The 25,674-nt window shown below is 38.3% G+C and overlaps 1 protein-coding gene across 10 annotated transcripts in view; it reads right to left on the reverse strand.

Moving 5' to 3' along the window:
• The window catches only part of Nf1 (neurofibromin 1), a 246,624-nt gene that overhangs the window by 109,737 nt on the left and 111,213 nt on the right, over positions 1-25,674 (reverse strand). For 8 of the 10 annotated variants that reach the window (XM_052755662.1, XM_052755661.1, XM_052755666.1 and 5 more), the window contains 12 exons: positions 25,067-25,206; positions 24,673-24,795; positions 23,957-24,040; positions 23,090-23,206; positions 22,138-22,319; positions 21,217-21,428; positions 15,789-15,950; positions 15,554-15,657; positions 11,932-12,067; positions 7,410-7,472; positions 1,949-2,107; positions 1,007-1,104 (listed from right to left, as the gene is read on the reverse strand). In XM_052755662.1, the coding sequence (XP_052611622.1) occupies positions 1,007-1,104; positions 1,949-2,107; positions 7,410-7,472; positions 11,932-12,067; positions 15,554-15,657; positions 15,789-15,950; positions 21,217-21,428; positions 22,138-22,319; positions 23,090-23,206; positions 23,957-24,040; positions 24,673-24,795; positions 25,067-25,206 (1,580 nt within the window). The remainder of the gene's footprint in view (positions 1-1,006; positions 1,105-1,948; positions 2,108-7,409; positions 7,473-11,931; positions 12,068-15,553; positions 15,658-15,788; positions 15,951-21,216; positions 21,429-22,137; positions 22,320-23,089; positions 23,207-23,956; positions 24,041-24,672; positions 24,796-25,066; positions 25,207-25,674) is intronic. The other 2 variants (XM_052755665.1, XM_052755659.1) reach the window with 1 other exon arrangement.

The raw sequence follows: 25,674 nt of genomic DNA on the forward strand, positions 1-25,674 counted from the left end.
CACATCAACATCTTCACAAAGCACATGAATCATTTTTTTGCCAATCTTCTTTAGAAGATTGGCAAATCTCTCTGGCAAATGCAGTATTACCCCGAGGTTACAAATAAAGCAACAACTCAGAAAATTAAGTGAAGAATTACTTATAGAAATCCAGCAGAAGCCGGGCGGTGGTGGCACACGCCTTTAATCCCAGCACTCGGGAGGCAGAGGCAGGTGGATCTCTGTGAGTTCGAGGCCAGCCTGGACTACCAAGTGAGTTCCAGGAAAGGCGCAAAGCTACACAGCGAAACCCTGCCTCGAAAAAAATCAAAAAAAAAAAAAGAAAAAAAAAAAAAAAAAGAAATCCAGCAGAAAAATATTCTACAGTCTTAAAGCTTCAACAATGATTTGTTTCTTCATACACAAAATCTTCTGTTTTTGTCTTATTTGGTTTAAAGAGCATTGTTTTAAATTCAGATAAACTTCTAAACTGAAGTAACAAAAAATATTAACACCAAAACATTCTAATATATTATCTGTCTCATTTGGTTTTAGGTTTTTGTTTATATATTTTACTATGTATGAGTGTTCTGCCTACATACCAGAAGAGGGCACCAGATCTCATTATAGACGGTTCTGAGCTGCCATGTGGGTGCTGGGAATTGAACTCAGGGCCTCTGGAAGAGCAGCCAATGCTCTTAACCTCTGAGTCATCTTTCCAACCCCCCACCCCCACCCCTGTTTTAGTTTTTAATAAAAGAAATCTGAACCCATTCTACAGCAATGCTAAAGTTAGGAAATGTCAACAGTTCATACTCAGTTTCCAAAGAAGGCAACTACCATGAAATTAAGACTATAGAGAATTTTCACAGTGTCTCTTATAATGAAACGAGACAAAATGTGTTCTTAATCTAGAAAGGATAGGGGAAAAAAAATAAAATCCCACAAAGGAACTCAATGCAGACCAGATACACAGATCGGAGTGAAATGGAAGCACAGCAATTACTGACAAATCAAAGCTGCATACCTTCGTGCCAAGTCAAAGTTGCTTTTCACAAAATCATTAAAAGGCCTCATATGCTCTTCTTTTGTGAACAAGACATGATTGGCAATGCTCTGAAGTATCTAAACAATCAAACAGGATTATGAGTAATCAGATTATTTGCTATATGAAATCTACATATTAATATAGTCATTAAAATATAAATTTTCCATTGATATTTCTCCTGGTAGTTCAAATTAATCATTCTTTATTATAAAAATTACCCTAGATATTTTGATTCTTTTCAAATAGAAACATTCTTACAAATAGATGTTACACATATAAAATCTATTTTAAAGATCTCTCTATTGCATATGCATGTGTGAGATATGTGCATGTGGAGGCCAGATTTTGACACTGAATGTCTTGCCCATCACTCTCCATCCTCTCTATTGAGACAGCATCTCTCCATTGAACCTGCAGCATTTGGATTCAGTTAGTCTAGTAGCCACCTGCTCCGGGGATCCTGTCTCTGCCTCCAGTGTGCTGGGATTAGAGCTGAATGTCATGCTCCTGACATTTACCCGAGTGCTGGGAAGCTCAACTCCAGTCCTCACGCTTGCACTGCCAACACTTTTACACAGTGACCCACGTTCCCAGTCTCAAATGTTAATAACAACAATAAGAAAGAAAGAAACCCTACAACCTCTATTTCTGTTTCCAACTCAAATTTTCCAGAGTAGGGACACAGAGAAACCTCACTAGAAGACAGACATTTAATTGCTAATATATTTTCCCATCACAGGGCCCATCAGGTACATATATAAAGAATTCCTCTGCAATATAAACAAATAAAAACAAAAGGTACATAACTGAAAACTATGGGACTTTCAAAAGCAAACTGAAGACAAAGTACTTTGAGTATAAAAAACTGAAAATTTAGTTGGAAGGGAAATCAAACATTGCAAGAGTATCAAAATCACTCACCTTTGACATTAACTTCAAGCCCCTCTCGATTCTAGGTGGCGGCTTTTTATCTAAAATCCCTGCTTCGTACGGCGAGACAATGGCAGGATTGATAAATCTGAGGAACATGGCACTTCCTACCGCCCCGATGCTGTTCTGAGGGAAACGCTGGCTAACGACCTGAGAACAAGGAGTTGAGATTTGAGTAGACAGTTGGCATTGAAATAAAGAAGTGGAAACAAAAGCTTGAAGGTCAAACTCTGCACAAAACATGAATTGTCAACCTTATGAATGTCCTGTTTTTAACTTTTTTTTTCTCCCCAAACACCAGAAAATAACATTTATCCTTAACTGTAATCATGGGTGATTTTTAAGGCACAAATAAATAACTCAAAGAGAAGACAAACCTCCTCAGAGAAGAAGAGACCTGAAAAAAGAGAATGATTTACTTTATAATCATTATGGGCAACAGAAGTAGACTCAATTTCACACAAAGATTGATATATTTCCTAAGATCACCAGACATGAAAGTGCAGCTGACTTTGAGCAGGCCCTGAAATCCACGTCTCTAGCAGCACACCTCCTGCACACCCTACACCTAACAGGAAGTAGTTGTACTCTGTACACCTGTTAAAGTAGACATTTAGTGCAGCTTACCATATCCATCTTTTCTTAGATTTCTACTGAGTGAAAAAACTTACTTACAAGTCATGTTCCTGCCAGTCAACTTTCCTTCAGGAGCATGTTTCCTAATATACGGACCTACCTATTATTTAAACCACTGGAAAAACAGGAACTCTTGGGTACCTACAAGAAAAAAGAATCCCACCAGAAGATAGAACCCCCATGTCTATCCCAATTTGTTCTTCGGCCAAATAAGTAAAAAAGAAAGTTTCAGGGCTCAGGAAATAGCCCTGAAATAGTCCCACCCCAAGAGCCCATTCTGAAAAGTAATACAAAGCCATTGTAAATGGACCTATCCTCTACAGAAAACATTCTGCACAGAATATAAAGGAGCAGGCAACCGGACTGGGAACAACGTCATAGAATTGGCTGACCTTCATCTCTTTCTAATAACTCCCACTTTAAGCCAACACATAGAAAAGGAATTGTTCTAGAATTGAATTTTTATATGTATCATATATAAAATTTATTTTTATTATTTACTTATTTGTGCATTTTTTGAGACAGGGTTTCTCAGTGTTGCCCTGGCTGACCTGGATCTAGCTCTGTAGACCAAGCTGGCCTTGAGTTCATAGAGACCCACCTGCCTCTGCCTCTTAAGTTCTAGGATTGAAGGCATGTGCAGCCACCACCTGCCATATTTCTTTTTTTAAAAACCACATAGGATACTTTAATCTCAAAAGCTATTCTAGCTTGACATTGCTAACTGTGATGGTGGAGGCCTAGCATTCACAATTCTGGGAACATAAGGATAAACCTGCATCTGAGGGGCTCTTGGGGTGGGAAAATGAGAAAATGGGGTTTATGTGTAGAATTATATAACACTTTTCTTTACCAGGTGCCAGTACTTGTCATTAATTCAAAGGCTTGACTTGAAATTAACTCTGGCTATTTCACATCACTCTGGCCCATTTTGTGCTTCGTGGGATCTGTATTTATTTAAATTATTACTTCATTGTTTCATATGCACATGGACATTTTGCCTGCATGTAAGTCTATACACCACATACATGCCTGATGCCCACTGAGGCCAGAAGAGGGCATCAGATCTCCTGGAACTGACATTACAGATGGTTGTGAGCTATCATTTAGGTGCTGGGAATTGAACCCGATTCTCTGGAAAAGCAGCCAGTGCTCTTAATCACTAAGTCATCTTTCCAGGCCTAGGGTCTGTATCTTAAATGTGTCCTTACCCATGGCCTGTAATCTCAAAATAATTTTCTATCACTTCTGATTTCAGAAAATGATTTTCTGGGGTGGCCGTAGGAACTGGTAGCAGAGCTGTACCTGAGTTGCTTTCCCTTTTCCTTACACTAACACTCAAGGAGCTTCTCTGGGTTACGGTTCTTTGGTGTGCTTACAGCACACAAGGAGAACCGCCTTAGGAATTCAGGGAAACTGGGAAGTTGGCTAAATATAGAATGTCTTTTGTAGCTGAAATGCAGTTCTAGATACAGAATTAGGAAGATGATCCAAGTGTCCTTCCTCTTTAGGATAGAACTGAACCTTTGGGAACTAGAACCTCAAATCTAGTAAAAAGAAAGCAAAGACAAAATTCATCACATCATTTCAAAATGTGAAAAGACAAATACTGACACTGAGTTCTTCTAGAATTTCCAAATTTTAATTAAAAGAGACAAAATTATCAATAAACTAACAAGACCATAAAGTGTTTGGGGAGCAAACCATTAAGAAGGAAGAAGACTAAAACTCCCTTTTGGGGATCCAGGCTCCCAGTCCACCAAATACTTAAGAGTTAATTTTAAGCAAGTTTTTAAAAAAAATAGTAATATTTTCAGTTTAACCCATTAAATCCCTGATATAGTTTTAAGAGGCCCAACATCGTACTTTGCTTAAAAGAGCTAGTAGGGCCGGGCGGTGGTGGCGCACGCCTTTAATCCCAGCACTCGTGGGGAAGAGGCAGGTGGATCTCTGTGAGTTCGAGGCCAGCCTGGTCTACAGAGCGAGATCCAGGAAAAGGCGCAAAGCTACACAGAGAAACCCTGTCTCAAAAAACCAAAAAAAAAAAAAAAAAAAAAAAAAAAAAAAAAGAGCTAGTAGGTTTATTAAACATATGTCTGAAAGTAGCTACTTAAGAGGTTGGGTGTGGTGTATACATACAATCCCAGAATGAAGGAGGCTGAGGCAAGAGTACTGCCATGAGTTCAGGCCAGCCTAGGTTATGATGTAAGACCTGTTCCAAAACCACGAAAACAAAAAAGGTAGCTACTGGCTGGTTTTCTCTAGGAAAAAGAGCTTACAAAGTACAACTTACATTGAGTCCTGGTTTATATTTGAAAATACTCAGCTTCTGAACTTAAGGAAAGTCTGAATTAATTATTTCCCAAGAAGATATTATAAAATTATTGAAAAACTATTTCAACTTTTAACTATTTTCCACATCTTTAAAAATAATTCATGTCAAAACTTCATGTTTCAGGAAAAGTTTCATATATCATAAAATATGTATCTTTTTGATAGTGATATCTATATTTTTTTAACTAAAACCTGACAAATTTAATACTAATAGGGATACTGTATAAAAAGTTTCCTGAACCAATTTATAAATTTTTCTCACTTAACATCAACGTAATTTTATACAACACTACATAGTCAAGCTTTGTTTTCGTTTTGCTTTCTAAGGTTTCTCTGTGTAGCCCTGTCTGTCCTGGAACTCCCTCTGTAGACCAGTTTGGCCTCAAACTCAGAGATCCACCTGCCTCTGCTTCAAGAGTGCTGGAATTAAAGGTGTGAGCCACCATGCCCAGCATGTTGTTCTTTATTTCTAAATCTATAAAAGTTTAATTTGGATCCAAATGATATTCTACATGTAAGGTCAATGCTGGGTGAGACAAATGATGAAACTAATGATCAGCTAAAACCCTCTTTACTTCCCTTGGTAAGGCTGAACTACAAAAATCAGATAATCAATTACACATCAGCAGAGTACCACCAGCTATACAGATGAAATCCTGAGAAGTCTGCATTAGGCAGGCAACTTCCCCATTAATCTAAGTATATATTATGTTGAGTATAACAAACTGAATCAACTGTAATGTGTCAACATAGCTAAACACCAGAAACTGAAACCTTCTTTCTATATTTCATTTATTACAAAGAAAGTCAGCTCTTTTTTAAAAGAAAAAAAAATTAGATTCTGTTAAACAACTTAAAAAATGACATTCTAAATTTTACAATGACTAGCATGACTCACACTATAGAATCTGTACTGAAGTACTGCCAATTAGACCCCCTTATTTCCTTGAAGACTATAACCTGTGCTGAGAAATACATTCCAAAAATACAGTGTTACCAGAAAAAAATATATATATGTATGTATGAATATCATATATATGAAAATAACTACTAGAAAAAATGCCAAGGAATAACTTCATATAAAACCATAATAAATGTTAGGAAAACAATAAAACATGCTCCAGAGAAACACAGAAAGCCTGGCTTTAATTATGCTATGTTACACAATGTCATTAGTATAACATTAAATAAGAATGTTAGAAACAGCAAATTAATTTCCATAGTGATGATGTATAATGTTAAACCCACAAACGCTGAAAATTAGAAGGCTGAAGCATTAGAGGAAAATGTTTTAAGCAGGAAAGCCATCCAATCCAATCCATTTGTTCATAGATGATCAATTTTACTTAATATACTCAAAAAGAAAATTCTGAATGGACATAATAAAAGTATGAGTCTCTAAAGTTTAATTTAGTTCTGAATTTTAAATGCAACTATAAATGTAAAGCTTTATTATATGTAAAGGTAAAGTAAGAAATGAAAGATGAAATCAGACAAACAAGACTTTAAATTATTCTTTTGTAATAAAATTACTTCCAACTTGAAAAAGTTTTCTTTACATCGTTCTCTATAATCATTTGGATTAAGTGAACAAAAACAGGAGTAAACTGGATAAGGGTAAATAACATTCACAGATGATGTCATTTTTAAAATGAATGCAAGTTATACTGTGAACAAATGATATTCATAGGAAGAAAATAATTATGGTGACCATAACTTTCTTCCTTTTACAGGAAGACAAAGTCAGAAGCAGGCAATATATTCAAGTCATGTTTGCACAATGAGGTGCTTCTGTATAAACATGACCTCACTGAGTTTTCTCTTCACTGAAGTAACAATGTATATTTTTCTCTGAAGTAACTTCAGCATTAAAATTTCTATAATCTAAGCACAAATGTCTAAATCATGGATGGCTGAGACCGCCAAGATAAAAATATAAAGAATAAAAATTAAAATTTAGCAACTTTTAAATTAGATTTAGAAAGTGATGCTTGTTTTTGGTAGCTCTAGCATGTGCAAATCCTGAGTTTGATGTTTAGCTCCAGAGGGGGAAAAAAGACACATTCCCACCCACAATATATTTCTTAAGAAATGCTTTTGTTTCTAGAAAAAGAAACCAGTCACATGACCTGCAAACAGGAAGCAAGAACGAAGACAGTCAGCATCCCCTAAGGCCTTGAAATTAAGTTTCTTTTGCATTCATTTATAATTTTAAAATAACAATAAAATTAGATTAAGGGTATTCAATGTAATAAATGCATACAAAATGCCTTTGGGATAAATCAAACCAAAGGAACACAGAGACTGTTTCAGTGTAACTTAATTCCAGGGTTAATTGGAATGAGAGCTATCTTGTGCCAGAATTAGTAGAATGATTTCACAGTGAAGGTCAAACAGCTCAAGTGAAGATGTTCTTAACAAACAGCAAAGATTCGGGGTTTGCTCCGAAAGAAACAGCTAATAAAAAGTTCTCCAGACTTACTGATTTTTTGTTTTCCTTTTTTTCTTTTACTGTAGCTTTATTCAGTAGGGAGTGGCAAGTTGCCTACAGAACAGAGATGAGCACAAACAAGTCACAGCACCGACTACACACAGCAACAAAAACAATGTTGGCTTGTACATGAAATTACATGGTAAAATGGACCACAAACGGAACCAACAGAAAAGTCGAAATCAATTGCATTTTGAGGGATGAAATTTAATCCTGGACTTTAATTTTATTCCACTTTTAAGCCAAGCACAAAATAAACAGCAAGCAATGTTGAGACCCAATCATGTCTACTATTTCTGGCTATGAGTCACGGAAAAGCTGTCTTCAAGCCAATCTGAGGAATATTTACATTTGAGTCAATTCCTAGCTTTTGATAAGTTTTACATAAAATGTTTGTTATGAAGTAGACCACACACTGAAATATTTTGTGTCTACATTAATTTTTCTGATATATAAAATACTTCTCTGTGTATCCTTCAATTGACTTAAGAGTTATTTTTCCAATACCTAGCAGTTAATTACGATTTTATTAAATAAAAATTAAATGGCTAGCTATGCAGCAAACAATTTTTAGAGAGACTATAAGGAGTGCTGTTACAATCTCACATCTTCCAGTGTCTGCAGAGCACTCCCTGAAATGGTGCTACTCACTTTATTAAAAGCTGCTATATTTGGGAAAAGAATGTTAGCATATCTAGGGAAAAAAAGTTCATTAATATCAAAGTTAAGAAATTGCAGATAATATAGAATCAAACTTAAATCTGATTAAAATTTTACTTATTATAGATGACCAATTATCAGAATGCCCTCCCCATCCAAAAAACAAAAGCAATTCATGCAAACACACACAGATGTCCAGTTTTATCACTTAGAACACTATCTTCCAAAGATTTCTTCCAAAATTTAGACTTCTGATTAGAGTATGCCAATTATTATATTTTTAATATTTTAAAAACCTCATTAAGAGCCAGTTGTAGTGACAAATACCTATAATCCCAGCCTTTGGGAGCTGCAAGTAGGAGAATCAAGAGTTCAAGGCCAGCTTGGGCTACAAAAGACATCTTCTCAAAACAACAAAACTCAACCATAACATAAATTCTTTGATCTAGACACACGGTATCTTATTCTAATAGTTCTAAGGTACACAAAACTAAAACCCGTAATAACTTGGGCATAAAGTCAGTTTTAAATCCATCCATCCATCCATCCATCCATCCATCCATCCATCCATCCATCCATCCAAATAGCTCCTGTATATCTAGATGTCAACAGCATACTAGCCGAAGGAGGCAGAGGTTTGTAAAACAACAGAAAGTCTCACATCAGAGAACTTTGTTGCAGGCTGTAAGGCTATTTTCAAAAATACAACCATGTAAATCTGCAGGGTTTTTTTTTTTTTCAGCCAAGATATGTAACTACCATTTATAGCTTTAACAAACATGTATAAACTCATTTGGAGAAGAAGCTTTACTAGGAAAGATGTTTACTTAAAAATCACAGTAACTGTTTCCTAATTTTCTTACCAGAACTGAATATCCACTCAAAGGAATATTTTCTCTTTGTTCCAAATTTATCAGAAGGAAAAGAAATAGCATGTAATAAAAATAGTTTAATCATTGATTAAAAAATATTTTAATTATAAGTCTGTCAAACATTTACACTTGACTACTATTCCTATATAGTATTAACCATCTTTTCTTAATAAAGAAAGCATGTAAATAGAGCTGATTACAAGATTAAAAAAAGGCTTAAAGACCAAAATCTGAACTCCAGTAAAAATTAGCTGGCAATATACTCACTTAGCTTTCAAATTTTCCCCAGTAGATTTCCCCAAAGCAGGAGCTATGTTTACTAAGAAAAAGAAAATGGGTTCCCATCCTTCCCAGCAAAGCATAAAAGTACAAGGGTACCATTATGTCACTGCCAAAGTTACAAGGGTAAGTAAAAGCCCCAAGAGAAAAAAAATGAATAAAAACAAAAGCTAACAAAAAGGAAAGCTAAGTTAGAAAGAAGACTCAATGAAAAAACATACTGAGTCGAAAGCTTTTTTATTCTCTTTGATTAGTCACTGTAAATTTTGCTTATTAAGAACAAAATCTTACTTATAACAAAAACTTTGCTCCATAATAGTCTGCATTAAGTTTATCCATTACAAAATAATGTACAGTGTAACCTTTGCACTGTGTTTTCCTGTGAGGCTTTAATATGGTAATGGTTAAGGCAATGCACAGCACAGCACACAGTGGTGCTAAGTCACCAGGCAGGACTTCACTGTCTTCACCGTTTCTCTCTGTGCCTAACTAGGAAGGCTGGCAAGAATCCTGCTTACTTAGGTAGTAGGAATGAGAAATTTATTCCTTCATGAAATATTTCCTGCATGCTTACTAAGTGTCAAGTCCTATTTTTACATTACAGTAGCATGCTCTCAAACTGGTATCCAAGTTTGTTGATGATACAAACACATTTTTCATCATGTGGACAGTCACATGAAGAGTTCTATTAAATTTTAGTAGGACAGACCATGTAATCAGGTACATTTCTCATTTGTTTTCAACCAACTATAGCAAAACCACTATCATTTCAGAAGCCCATTTTCTTTCTGAAAACCAAGAAGGTGACTCAGACTTTTAAATGCATGCTGTGTCCTGTCAGTCTCATTTTACAAACAGGAAAACAATGGAATTGAATTGAAAGAGAAATCTAAGGGTAAAGTTCAAACAGTCAACACATGAAGCTTCATGTTGTAACTAACCACTCTCTAGCCTCACACTTACCTAGCTGAATAAACTAGGTGGAGCTTCCCTAAGCTTCCTAGAGCATTTTAAATGGCAGTGAAGTCATAACACACCCAGAAACCAGTGCTAAGTGTACTTCATCATGTATCTATATATGCAAAGTTTTCTTTTTATAGACATAGCAGATACATCTTTTAAAATAGCAATGGGGGAAAATTCACACAGCAGCCTCACCCAGCTTTTTAAAATGGTGATTTCACTGATGATGTTAATGTCTCTAAGCAACTGAGGCTGTAAGCCAAAAAAAAAAAAAAAAAAAAAAAAAGAGGTTGGGATGACACTGCAAAATCCGAGAAATACATAGGTTTTGGTAAATGTGGAAATTCTTTCCCTATTTGCACCCTTATTCTGAATCCCAGGTCCTACGGTATTTTTTTCTTTTTGAGAAGTTAATATAGATTTATAGGCTCTCCTTTGAACTAACTAAACTATTACTAAAACTGCATATGAAGTCAAAACCAGAAGCTACAGGCCTTTTTCTCTTAGCATGGAAGGAATTGCTGTGGACATCTGAACTCAGAGGTACTACTTGCTGTGACAGTATTAGGAAGTCTGTTAGCTATTGGATGATGATGGAATATACTTTACAAATAGCTTTGTACATAAAATACACAGTGCAATTGATTTGTCCTGAGAAAACAAGACACAAAACCAATGATCTCTTAAAGCAGAAACCAAAATTACAGATCAAGCCATTTACAGTGCAAAAAACAATGAACTTGCCCCAAGTGTGAAAGATCCTGTAAGTAATTTAGGATAAAGATAAGCAAAATCTCCTTTCAGTACACTCACTGGCTTTTAAGCAGCTTTTTGTGAGACCAAAACAAGAACAAGAACAATGCACCTTGCAAGTTAATGGAAGACCAAAACAGGAAAACTACTGCCCTTGCAGGTTAAGGTTCTGTTTGCAGTTAAGATAGTTAAGAATAACTTCCTGTTTGTCCTGTGTTGGTCTGACCTGTCTGCACAGATGTGCTTGATCACATGTGGGTACATGGGCAGGAAATCTGTCAGGATGGATGTTTGCCCCTGATTGGATGTAGACAGGAGGCACACAGGGAGGAAGTACATCAGGATATATGCTTGGCCCTGATTGGAGCTGATAGGAAATACAGTGGTCTTATGGGTGTGCCTTTAAAAGTCATGGCAAATGTGACTTGTGGCCATTTCCTGGGAACCCTGAAATGGACCTGGCCAGAGTCCATCAACCTGACTAGTATTTAATTAAAGCTTGCTTCAAATCTGGCTCAAAATTGTGTGTGTGGTTTTATTCTCAACCAGTGGGATTACCACTTTTAACACAATGAAAATTAACTTATTTTCCTCAAAGTTCTTTAAATGTCTCTAAAGAAAATGTGAGGTTTCTTTCAAGGCCAATCTAATAATAGTTCTTTACATTTTTTTTTTTTATTTGATCTTATGTGTATGAGTTACATGTGTATGTACCACATACATGCCCGGTGCCTGAGGAGGTCAAAAGAGGGCACTGGATCCCCTGCAACTGTAGTTACAGACAGTTGTGAGCCACCACGTGGGTGCTGGGAACCAAACCTGGGTCCTCGGGAAGAGTAGCCAGTGCTCTTAACTGCTGAGCCATCTCTCCAGCCCCATATTATATTATGTATCCAGATGACAGCCAGTAGCTGACTGTACACAACATGAGTATTCCTCTTAATTTGCTTTGGCTTGAGAGTGGCAATCTCGAACTTTTAGCATACCTGGTATAAGCAATGGCAAACACTTCGAAGCTGAGAGGGGAATTCTGAGGAGGAACTGATGATGGCATGGAAGAACTTCTCTGTCATCTGAAGGAGGTTCCTCTGGTTTTCCTCAAGGCTCTCAGAAGGTTCTAACCTGTAACAAAGGAAAGGTAAAATCAAAATGTGACTGGTGAAACAAAATCACTCCTCACAAGACTTTTTGATCCTGATTGAAACAATTTGTTTTGAAAAGAAAAAAGGAAGAAAGAAAAAGGAGGAGGAGGAAGAGCAGCAGCAGCAGCTGTAAGGTTCGGTGGCTCACATTAATTTCAGTATTCACAAGGCTGAAACAAGTGACTGCCATGAGTTTGGGGCCAGCCTGAACTACATAGTGAGCTTAGGCCGCACAGGCTACAAACTGAGAACTAACAAGCCCCAAATGGAAAATTCCAATACTCAGAAGGTACAGGCAGGAGGACCAAAAGTTGAAGGTCATTCTTAGTTTTGTAGCAAGTTGAGGCAAGCATGGGCTACAGAAGACCTAGTAAGAAACAAACAAAACAACAATAGCCACAACAATTTTGAGACAACCAGAAATTTAACAAAAGTCAGCCTTAGATATTAGAGAACATTTTTGTTGGTATGTAAATATTGGTGCTTTATATATTTTTTTAAGAGTGTGTGTGTGTGCGTGCACCTACACTATGTGTAGTTCAGAGGACAACTGGTAGAAGTTATGTCTCTCTTTCCACTATGTAGGACCTTTGGCTAGAACTATAGTCATTAAGAGTAAGGAGTAGGCACCTTTACCACAGCCCTATGTTTTTGATTGTGTTCATTTTTGTTGGTTTATTTGGAGACAGGATCTTACTGTGTAGCCCTGGCTGACCTAGAACTCAATATGCAGACCAGGGTAGTTTTAAACTCACAGAGTTCACCGGCCTCTGCCTTCTGAGTACTAGGACTAAAGGCATGCATTACCACGCTGGCCAATACATATACCTATGAATGGTGACTTTTTAAAATCTTCACTAATAATAATAATAAAACGCAACTTTCATCTTTCCCTCTACATCAGGTTTCTGAGATTATCTATATTCATGCAGGAAGATTAGATGTATTCATCTTGAGCATAAAAATATACTGTATTGTATATAGTGACTTATCTGCTCTGCTAATGAATCTTTTAGAATTTCACTTTTGCTAGGTATAGTAACTCATGCCTACAATGCTAGCACCTGGGAAGTGGAGGCAAAAGGATCAGGAGTACAAGGCCAGCTTTAACTGCAGAGGAGTCTCAGGCTAGCCTGGGCTACATGAAGACTGTCCAAAAACTTTTTTTTCTGTACACTTTTACAGATACCACTTCAGTGAACACTGTTGTGCATACACAAGAGTTCCACTAGAGCAATTAACAAACACTGGCATTTCTTGGTAGCTAAACATAGGCAAATTTAACTTTTAGTAACATCTCTACGACAGTGCTTAAGAATTCCTATTCCCTCAAATTCTCACAGATTTGGTGTATAAGTTGAATATCACTTATGCAAAATGTTTCGACAAAAAGTGTTTCATATTTTTTTCTGATTTTGTATTTCTCCAAAAACGTTACCAGTTAAACAGCCATAAGTCTAAATGTTCCAAAATGTGAAACTTTTTGAGGGCCAATTATATGTTCAAAAAGTTTTAGCTTTTGGAGACTTTTTGACTTTGGGATGTTCAACTTTAGCTGATTTAGTAGGTAGAAACCAGTACTGCAGTTTGAAAGGTTATTAGAAAGTCCCACCGTGGTCAAAATGCAGAGACTAAGTAACTGAATGTGGGTTGCCCAGCCCCAAATGGGCCATCTGTAACACAAACCCTATCCTTAAGGCTCAGGGAACACCAAGAAAGAGGAGGACTGGAAGACTAAAAAAACCTGAGGACCTGGTCAACTACTGCATGATAGTGTCTTTTCGACAGGACGGGGAGATTGTTCCCATGAACTCTCAGGCTGACTGTACAAAACCTACAGAGACCACATGAGTAGACATCCTATGTGGACAGAGGAAAATTTTCACAAGGCCCCACCCCTAGAGGAAGAGCTACAATCAATGGCTGCTGAAGGAGAGAGAACCAGATTTTTCCCCCTGATACTGTTACTTTAAAAATGAGACTCTAATCCTAAGTGGTCAGCCTTAAACACATACAAACAAGGGTGACATTAATTGGATTCAGTAGCATATGTGTATATGAACACAAATACACACATATATATATATATACACACACACATACATAACAAAATAATTCTAGAAGGTATCCTGAATTCAAGAGGAAGTAGTTGAGGGAACACAGAAAGAGCCGGAAGGAGAAGTGGAAATGATGCAAATACAGTGAAACCATCACTTATGAAATCCTCCAATAAGTGAAAGACTAAAGTGAGAGAACTATGCCTCATAAAACTCACTACTAGCCGGGTGGTGGTGGCGCACGCCTTTAATCCCAGCACTTGGGAGGTAGAGCCAGGCGGATCTCTGTGAGTTCAAGGCCAGCCTGGGCTACCAAGTGAGTCCCAGGAAAGGCGCAAAGCTACACAGAGAAACCCTGTCTCAAAAAACCAAAAAAAAAAAAAAAAAAAAAAAAAAAAACCAAACAAACAAAACAAAGAAACCCTCACTACTAAAGGACCAGCTTGCATCATACCAGAAGGCACCACACAAGCTTCTACAAAGGAAGAAGAACCAACAGTCCTAGCCAGCAACATTTTCACACGGATTCTGGGGCTCAATTTCAAGTCCTCATGCCTGCACTGGAAGCCCTTACCGACTGAGCTACCGCCCCGTTCCTCCTTTCCTCTAATTTCTTAAAGTGGGAGTTTAGACGATCAACTTCAGATCTTTCTCCCCTTACTGCTCTAAGTTTCTAAGTTCCTCTTTCACCATCTCCATCATTTTAGGAAGGTGTGTTTTCATTTCAGTTCAGTTTGAACTTTCTACTAGTGCATCTTCAGCTCATGGGCCCTTTCCTCTGCTGCACCTACAAATCAGCCCATTACCATCATTCTTCCTCTGTTATACCGGTTTTTTTTTTTTTTTTTTTAGCATCTTTTGCTTTTGTATTCCTTGTTAGCTTTCCTGCTCCCTGCTTGTATTAGTCATTGGTTCTTTCATGTTGTCCATGTCCGTCGTCGTGTCCCCCCCCCCCCCCCCCCCCCCCCCGCCACATCCACTGGAGCTCTCAGCATAACAACCATGGTTATTTTATAAACAGTCAGTGTAAAAATTCCAAAATTCCCATCACATCCAAGTCTGGTTCTGATGCCTGCTTTGTCTCTTCACACCTAAATCTGTCCTTTCTGTCCTCTCTTGGTATGCCTTGTAGTTTTTTCTGTTGAAAGGTATACACAGCATTCTGAGAAACAAGGAACTGAGATGAACAGGCCTTCAGTGTAAGGCTTTGATCCGCCTGGGAGTTAGTTACGTTGAATGTTTGCTGGAGCTGTGGATGTCCATTTCCTCTAGTGTCCTTGTTTTCAGGTTTCCCTGGAAACTCCTACACTCGAGTCTAGGCTGTGGCTATAATTCAGTGTTGATATACTGGAGCCCAGTGGACATAATGCAGGTAATGTGGAGGGAGCAACCGTGACAAGAGGACACACCTGGTGGGATCCACTTCGAAGCTAACATGCTGCCAATCTGAAGATGTGATCACAATTCGTAACAGAGGATCCAAGAGCTTTTGTAGGTAAGTAGCACCATATACCTAAAGAAACGCACAATTAGGCACAGATCCATACAGCCTGCATTAAAAAGGTAATCAACCCAACACATCCTGTAAAGAATTTCTTCTCAACACCCCAGTGCACACAGATACACAAAGTGAGTGATACACACCTTAAAGCAGAATGTCATTATCTTACTGGCCAAGCTGTTGCCTCGGAAAAGAGTCTGCATTGAGTCTGCCAATTCTACTTCCTTAGAAAACATGTTCCAGAGCAGCTGGTAGAGTAAGTGCCGAGAATCAAACAGAGTAACCAGAACACGAGCCAGTTCATCCTGGTAACAACAACAACAACAACAAACAAACAAAAAATTGTGATTGTGTGAACAAGTTTACTTTTTTCTTAGGTGGATTTAAAATTTTGAAAAAGGTTAGAAAAGAGGCAAATTTAAAGTTCACAATCACCCATTAAATCAAGGTAAATGATAACTAATTATTCCTAAGATAGGAATTTGTCTGATAGGTGACTTTTTAAATGTGTTTCTAATAGTTGTTAACACCAAGGATTAACTGGGGGAAAGATTAGAGATTGAGGCTTTACCAGAACACAGAAAGACTTCAGGATTTGGCTCAAATTACATCATGAAAATAAGAGTTCACTTTGGTGCCGGGCAGTGGTGGCACACACCTTTAATCCCAGCACTCGGGAGGCAGAGGCAGGCGGATCTCTGTACGTTCCAGGCCAGCCTGGTCCACAGAGTGAGTTCCACAGACTGTTTTCTTAGAACTGATTAAATACATTACAGCCAAGGCAGAGAAGCAACAAAAAGGCACTAAACGCTAAAGGACTGTTTAAAAATCAGAAAGAGAGGTGCAGCCTCAGCTAGATATTCAATCCCCAAATTCTGTCAAATTTACACACAACCAAAGAGTTAGGACTGAAGTCAACCTTTCTATTATTTGTGCGATAACCCTTTTGTTCCTTACAGGGGAGGGAGAGAGAGGAGAGAGAGAGGAGAGAGAGAGGAGAGAGGGGGAGGGAGAGAGAGAGAGAGAGAGAGAGAGAGAGAGAGAGAGAGAGAGAGAGAGAGAGAGAGAATGTGTGTTTGTTTGTACTGGGTGGTTTTGTGTGGCAATCTGACACAAGCTATAGAGTTATCAGAGGAAGGAGTCTCAGCTGAGTAAATGCCTCCTTGAGATCCAGCTGTAAGACATTTTCTCAGTTAGTGATCAATGGGGGAGAGCCAAGCCCATGGTGGGTGGTGCCATCCCTGGGCTGGTGGTCCTGGGTTCTAAAAAAGCAGGCTGAGCAAGCCATGGGAAGCAAGGCAGTAAGCAGCTCCCCTCCATGGCCTCTCCATCAGCCCCTGCCTCCAGGTTCCTGCCCTGTTTGAGTTCCTGTCCTGACTTCCTTCAGCGATGAACAGCAATGCTTAAGTGCAAGCCCAATAAACCCTTTCCTCCCCAACTTGCCTTTTGGTCATGGTGTTTGGTTGCAGCATTAGAAACCCTAGCTAAGACAATGTTTCATACAATTGATAAAATTGTAATTCACTGTTAAACCCAACATTAAGAGGAGACAGAGTAGTGGTATCTATGATAAAAAGAACCCTCAACCTTCACACACCAGAGCCCTCTCCTCAGCCTGACCTGGTCCCAGGATTAAAAGAACAAGACACTGGAGTAAGGGAAAGGTTGATAATCCTAACCACAAATACCCCAGGAGCCAGAGAATTATGAAGACTCAGTGTCTGCTTTATTCCTTATAGTTACACAATCCATCTTGGACATAATATACAAATCCTACCCTCCATTATGAAATTAAGTGAAAGGACAAGACTTTAGGGACTAATCAGAAGTTGTTGAGCTTGGGATACAGCTTGATGGTGGAGGGCTTGTCTAGCACCACCAGGTACTGCTTCAATTCCAACACAACAGAAAGAAGAGACAGCCGCAGCTGCTGCTCTCAGGGCCATGTGAAATGGTGTTCTAGAAACTCTCCTTTCTTCTCCTAAGTCCTGGAAATTCTAAAAAACTGAATTTTAACACATGTATTTACAAAATCAAATTACTTTTTTTTTTTTTTTTTTTTTTTTTTTCGGTTTTTTGAGACAGGGTTTCTCTGTGTAGCTTTGCGCCTTTCCTGGAACTCACTTGGTAGTCCAGGCTGGCCTCGAACTCACAGAGATCCGCCTGCCTCTGCCTCCCAAGTGCTGGGATTAAAGGCGTGCGCCACCACCGCCCGGCCAAATTACTTTTTAATACTTTAATTTTTTGTTCACCTTTAGATAAAGTTCTGACAAATGTGATAGAACATACTTGTAATCCCAGTACCCAGGAAGTGGAAGCAGGAAGATTAAAAACTTGAGCCCAGGCCAAGTTACATAAGAGTCCCAAGCAAAGCAAAAGAAAACAACAACAACAACAAAACCATTGTTAGTAAGGACCCAAGCTTCCTCAGAAGCTCTAACTGATATGATGGTCCTGAGTTGTTTGCTTGTTTGTTTTGTTTTTAAAAAGAGGTCCAAGTTGTATTGATATCTTGTCTTAAAAAAAGAAACAGAAAGAAAGGGAGTGGGAATGGGGAGCCAAGGGTGTAGATCATCTCGGGAGTCAAACAACCCTTTCACAGAGGTCAAATATCAGATACTTACATTTAGATTCATAACAGTAGCAAAATTACAGTTATGAAGTAGCAACAAAAATAATTTTATGGTTGGGGTACCCACAACACAAGGAACTGTATTAAGCAACATTAGGAAGGTAGAGAACCACTGGTGTATATGATCAAGAGACTTTTTTTATATGTATGAAATTGTCAAAGAACAAAAGTAATTTAAAGGGATGGAGAGATGGATCAGCAGTTGAGAGCATTGGCTGCTGCTCCAGAGGACCCAGGTTCAATTCCCAGCACCAGCAGGCAGCTTATAACTACTTTAACTGCAGTTTCAGGGGATCCAACAGCCTCTTCTGGTCTCTTTGGGCACTGCATACACACAGTGCACAAACACACATGTAGGCAAAACACCTATACATACAATATAAAAATAAATAAAATCTCAAAAAAAATTTAAGTAATTAAGGTCAAGGATGGTAGTACATGCCTTTAACCCCTGCAATGGGAAAGCAGAGTATCTTTGTGTGTTTGAGGCTATTTCCTGGTTCTACGCAGTGAATTCCAGGCCAGCCACAGCTACACAAAGAAATCCTATCTCCAAAAAAGTAAATAAATAAAAAGTATATTAAGCCATTTAATATAAAGCTCAAATATTTACTGTAAGAAAACAAAATGAATTTAAACTTCTTTGGCTCAAATCAACTTTTGTTTTCTTGTGTTAAGGATCAAGAATAGGGTCTCAGACATGCTAGACAAGAACTCTACCACTAGGCAACATCACCAGACCTTGATTCTCTATTAAGAAAAATACTGGGGCTGGAGAGATGGCTCTACAGTTAAGAGCACTGGCTGCTCTTCCAGAGGTCCGGGGTTCAATTTCCAGTAACCACACGGTGGCTCACAACCATCTGTACTGAGATCTGGTGCCCTCTTCTGGCCTGCAGGCATACATGCAGACAGAATACTGTATATGTAATAAATAAGTTTAAAAAAAAACTAATTTTTTTAATTACTAAAAAAAATTCAGAATATTTATGATACATAGGAAGATGTGTGAAATAATTTTAGGCTTGAAAAAGATAATTTAGGAGTGTTGCTAATCAATGGATATAAAATTGTAATTCTAAGTAAGCCAGATGTGAAGCTGCATGCCTGAGATGGATGTTTACATAGTGAGTTTCAGGCCAGCCAGTCAGCACATCTGAGGAACAGCAAGCGCTGAGAGCGCAGGGGGACAACCTTAGACGGAGGCCGCGATAAGGCAGGACCAGATTAGGGACAGGGCTACAAGCCAGAGAAAAGAATGCGAGTTTTACTTCTGGGTATAAGAAACATGATCAGTAAGCCTCTGTTTTCAATGTTTAGGTGTTTTTAAATGTGTATTTTCAATTTATGTGTACATGGGTACATGTGTGCGAGTGTCCATGGAGGCCAGAAAAGGGTATCAGATCTCTTGGAGCTAGTAAGCATGTGTTTATTAGCTGTCCGATGGAGTGCTGGGATCTGAACTCCAGTCCCTTTACAGAGCAGCAAGCACTCTTAACCACCAAAACATCGCTCCAGCCCCTCCTATGGGTAGGTTTTCTTGGGTTGTGTTGTTAATTTTATGTGAGTGGTTGTTTTGCCTAATGAGGCCAGAAGAGGGCACCCAATCTCCTGGGACTGGAGTTGCAAGTTGTTGAGTGACTATGTGAGAGCTGGGAATCCAGCCCAGGTCTTCTAGAAACACAGCCAATGTTCTTAACTGCTGAGCCATCTTTCCAGTTTCTCACCCTCCCATCACAGCTTTTAAGTAAAAACTAAGAATACCTTAGTAATTACAAGTTACTCTTATTAAAGTCTTTTTTGGTAAAATAAACCACATAGCTTTAAATAAAGAGAGGGCTTCCAGCTGGTCTGAAACCTGCCACATGGACCAAAGATCTTCCTGCCTTTGCCTCCCCAATGCTGAGAGTAAAGGATAGGCAACAACACAGGGATCCACATGACTTTTTAAAATGGAAATGAACAAAAATTTTCTCAAAGTTTAGCATGTATTATTAAAAATGTTGTAGTTTTATGGGTGGAGGGTGCAGCTCAGTAATAAAGCACTTGCCCAACATGTATGAGGCCCTGGCATTAATCCCCAGAACACAAAATAAATTTAGAAGGCCAAATAGCCAGGTATGTCTATAGTATTTTATCCATCCATTTTGTTTTGAGACAGGGTCTTAAGGAGCCCAAGCTGGCCTTGAACTTGTTACGTAGGCAAGGATGATCTTTGATTCTTGATTGTCTTGCCTCCACTTCCCAAGTGTTAGGGTTAAAATGTGTGTCACCACACCCAGCACAACTTCAAATGCAAATTTCAAATGCAAGAGAGTATGTAATACTTCAAGTAAAAACTAAATTATATAAGGCAGAGACAGTAAACAGCATAAATCACAGATTACAAGATTTAGCATTACTAACAACTAAAGTTAGATTTACTAATTACTTTATCTATTATGTAAAGATATGAGATCACATCAGTGGTTTTATATTTTCTTTAATATTAGTGATTAAATGGTCATTTTCATTGGGGTGGAAAGAAAGAAAATACTAGTTGGGGCTAGATGTACCAATCACTTCTCTATAGATGAAAACAAAATACATAGAAAAAAAAGTTTAATGGCTCAAGTTGGTCCACTTTAATTTTTTGAGACAGTCTTATAATGCTCAAGCTGGCCTCAAACTCACTATTTACCCAAGGAGGACCTTGAACTTCTGACCCTCTTGCTCCCACCCTCCAAGTGCTGAGATTAAAGGCATGCACAACCCTGATTTTCTGTGGTGCTAGGGAAAGCATTCTACTAACTGAGCTACATTCTCAGCTCTACATTGCATACTTTTTCTAGCTCTTACATTTTTATCCATTCACCTAATAAACGTTTATGAACAAACTTATTTTGAAACACTGGCTATATGCCAGGCATTCTACTTCCCTACTTTCTCAATAAACTTACCCACTGAGAACAAGGGACCACATTGGCAAGAGCCATAGCAATAGGGAGCTCTCCTTGGTCCCCCATCATTGTGACCAGCTCCACAAGTCTCTCAAACCGATCTGCCAACACTGTTTCTGCAAGTGTGTCGAACTCTGTGCCTTGTTGAAGGATTTTTGTCAGAACTTCCATAAATGTAGCTCTTGTCTGGAGATCCTTGTGATAACCTAAGCCTGACATGGACAGACAGATACAAATTTACTACCACAGCCTGACTGAAGCAATTTTTGTTTTACATGTCGTGTCAACTCTAGGTTTTAATTTTTTATTTTATGTGTATAAGTGTTTGGGTTTTTTGTTTGTTTGTTTGTTTGTTTGTTTTGGTTTTTCGAGACAGGGTTTCTCTGTGTAGAGGTTTCTCTGTAGTGTTGGCGCCTATCCTAGAATTCACTCTGTAGCCCAGGCTGGCCTCGAACTCACAGAGATCCTCCTGCCTCTGCCTCCCGAGTGCTGGGATTAAAGGCGTGCGACACCACGCCCGGCCATGTATGAGTGTTTTTGCATGCATGTATGTCTGGGCACTACATGTGTGCCTGGTCACCACAGAGGCAAGGGGGCACTATCATATTCCCTACGTGATTGTGAGCCACCATGTGGGTGATGGAAATTAAACCCAGGTCCTCTGGAAGAGCAGCCAATGCTCTTAACCACTAAGCCATCTCTCCAGCCCAGCTCTCTAGGGTTTTGTATTTCTTTTTTGTTTTTATCTGTTTGTTTGTTTAGAGACAGGGTCACTGTGTAGCTTTCGCTGGCCTGCAACAACCTGTATAGACCGGGCAAGCCTTGAACTCACAAACAACCTGTTTGCTCCTGGTTGATGGGATTAAGGGCATGCACCACCATGCTGGGACAGTTTTATGTGGAGCTTTCATTTGATCTCACCTATGGAGTGCATGAGTCCACTGTCCACATTAGCATTGAGTAAGTTGGACATTGCAAGCACTGTACAGTGCCTCAGGGATGCCAGCCTTCGAGACATGCCACGTTTCCTGCCACCAGTCTGTGTGTTTTCATCTTCTACTTCACTACAGTCATTCAGAAGGTTCATAAACAGGGTGAAATACCTGGGAAATACAAAGACTGACCTTTACACAGTGAAGGCCACACAACCAGAAAGCTAAACATGCATTCTGAGTGATCATATATGACACTATGCATGGCCATGAATATATGCTTTTCTAATCTTGGGATAAGAAGTCAATGTAGTTCATTATTAAACTGCTGTGAGAATTATTTTATCCTGACAAAGTACAGTATTCATTTCAAGACACAGGCACAGAAGATGTGCAAGGTTTCTTGGCAAATGTGTCATTTAATATTTAGCATACAATATTCATGGTCCAAATAGTTTAGACATTGTCTTGTTTGTCTTGGGGGGGGGGGTTGTTTCTGTTTGTTTGGTTTTGAGACAGGGTTTCTCTGTGTAGCCCTGGCTGTCTTAGAACTCGATTTGTAGACCACACTGGCCTTGAACTCAGAGATCTGCCTGCCTCTGCCTCCTGAATGCTGGAATTAAAGGTGTGAGCCACCATACCTGGCTTAGACATTGTCATTTTAAATGACTTAATGATGCAATCTAGATTTATTACAAGAAAAAATTCAATGATCACATTATTTTCTTTAAAAATACAAAACATAAATTATTTTCTAATCTTGGCCCCATCATTTCACAAGTAGATATGGTATGTTTAATGAAAACAGCCAATGACCACAATACAAAAGTAATTAGGTCTTCTTTTAAATACAATAATTAGCAACTTAGTTACATTTCTTTGTTTGGGAGGGAAGAAGCTATATTTGCTTTTTGCTTTGATTTTTGGTGGTTGAAATTTACTTAAGAAATAGCTGTGATTTGGCCTCCATCAGTTCCACCCCATCTCCTTCTTCGGGCTGTAGTGGAAGACCGGCAAGGAGTGAAACTACTGCTTCCATGCTCGCTTGGTCCAAATCCCTAAAGAAAAGTAATGTAGAAACCATGAGCCTTCCAGACACCACTCTAGGGCTCTCCATTTTATTGATAAACTATAAGTACAACCTAAGTATCAGTAAATACGCCACGCCTAGAACACACACAAAGACTGCAAACTTTTAGCCACGTAACTTCTAACATAATATCTATGTCAAATCAAAAGTATGGGGCTGAGGATGTAGTCCAATTTAGCATTTATATGTCTTAGGTTCAAACTCCAACATCACAGTATAAAAATGAAAATATTCAATTAATCAACGAACCAAATAAAGAGTATATACTATCAAAATTATACCTGGCCAGAGAAAAAGATGAAGTTGTCATACTGTTCATAGTTATCATTTTTGATATGCACCAATCATTTGTCATTAAAGCAAATCTAAGCAATTATGCCTTAGAAAGACTCAGCATAATTACAGTCTTCAATCAATACCTTTATCTAATCATAAAGTAATACGATCTAATGCTTTATGCATCTTCTTTCTCAATAACTGTTGACCATTCTTCCTAAGCCAACACCACTTCCCTAGTCCTCTCTCACATTTGTTTCAACTAAGTCTTTCCATTAAAATAAAAAAAAAAGAAAGAACTTTATATATTTCAAATATGAAAGCTTACCACCAACAAAACAAGTTAAACACAGTGTGTTATAAATACTTCACAGCCATACCTGTAGTGGTTTTCATGAGTAAGTTAAAACATGACAGTTCTTAAAGGTCTCTCTGTCTTTACCTTGTAAGACACTTTACATCATCATCTGCTGCTTGGTTTGATGTTCCCATCACCCAGTCTGTTAGGTATTCTACCATCTTATTCCTGCAGAATGATGAAAAGGAAAAGAATAAACAAATTTTTAATACATACGCACACACGCACGCGCACACACACACACACACACACACACACACACACACACACACACACACACTGTTTTGACAATTTAGACGAGGGTTTTATTGCATAGTTGTATAGCCCAGCCTTGAACTTCTGCCTTAACCTTCTGACTGTTGGGACTGCAGGTGTATGCCAATACACCAAAAGAGCCAACAGTCAATGAATTCAGTATGACTTTATAGACAAAACACTGCTATCAGATGTAATGAAATAAAAGTCAGAAGGGCACAAAAAGATACAACTTGGATGCTGGTCCTTTGCACTGGCACTTTCCTATATTGCAAATGTGGAAACAGAATTAAACTTTTAGTGCCGTGAGTTAGTTTAAGAAAGGGGGGGAGAGGGGGGAGAAAGAAACAAACAAACAAAAAAAAACAACCACAGATTCCCATGGGCACAGAGCTTTGAGAAACTTGGAAAGATATTCAGAAAAAGAAAACAAATATGCACAATACTTCTTCACCCACCTCCCCTTCCCCATATAACCAAGCCCTACTACTTTTCTACACAGCACTTCACATAAAAGACCCTATTTTGCTCTTCTGAGAACTCACCTAAACTTCATCTCCTGACAAAATGAGAGGTCATCTCTTCTTGCCATCATTACTTCAACTAACTGACACAGTTTTGTTTTTATTTGAATTGCATGGACCATATTCCCAAGCACACGAACATATCTAATTAAGCACAGAATAAAAAATGATCAGATATGGACAAAAATTAAGGTATTCTAAATTCTTTAATCTTCAAGTAAATGTAACTTTAAACATGATTAATACTTAAATTTTGTTTCAGTAGGAACATACAATTTCTGATTATCTTATTGTCATAGACTACACTAGTCTGTAATAAAGAATGACAAAATAGTTCATCATTCCCATTACCAGTGCATAAGAGGTCTTACCTCTTAAACTATATCTCTGCTATGTTTCAGTAGCAAATGCTTACCTGACCAGATTTAACATCATTGCTTCAATGCTAGCTTGTCCCAGGTGCTCAGAGCTGCCTTCGGTATGATTATCCAGCAGGTTCTTCATTATGGCTATGGTTTGCTCTACAAACTGAGTATTGCTATCAGTTAATAATACCTACACAAAAACAAAATACATTAGTGGTGTTATATCAATGCACAGAAAACAGATCACAGGACAATGAAACTGACATAACTATCACATTCAAGCACACCATAGGCAAATACACAAACACACTGATATACACAGGTACTAATACCGATATCCAACATTTGTTAACTCCAGTAACACCCACAGGCCTGAGTGCTTTAGAAGCAGGCTAATCCCTAGATTACATGATTCTTTTTTTTTTCTGTAATTATGACAATTTTTTTTTTTTTTAAAGGTTTATTTATTTATTATGTATACAGTGTTCTGCCTGCATGTGTGCCTGCAGGCCAGAAGAGGACACTAGATCTCATTACAGATGGTTGTGAGCCACCATGTGGTTGCTGGGAATTGAACTCAGGACCTCTGGAAGAGCAGCCAGTGCTCCTAACCTCTGAGCCATCTCTCCAGCCCCAATTATGACAATTTTTAAAAATT

This window comes from Peromyscus californicus, unplaced genomic scaffold (genome assembly GCF_007827085.1).
Source record: "Peromyscus californicus insignis strain IS unplaced genomic scaffold, ASM782708v3 Scaffold_3__1_contigs__length_106647218, whole genome shotgun sequence".
Taxonomy (NCBI): domain Eukaryota; kingdom Metazoa; phylum Chordata; class Mammalia; order Rodentia; family Cricetidae; genus Peromyscus; species Peromyscus californicus.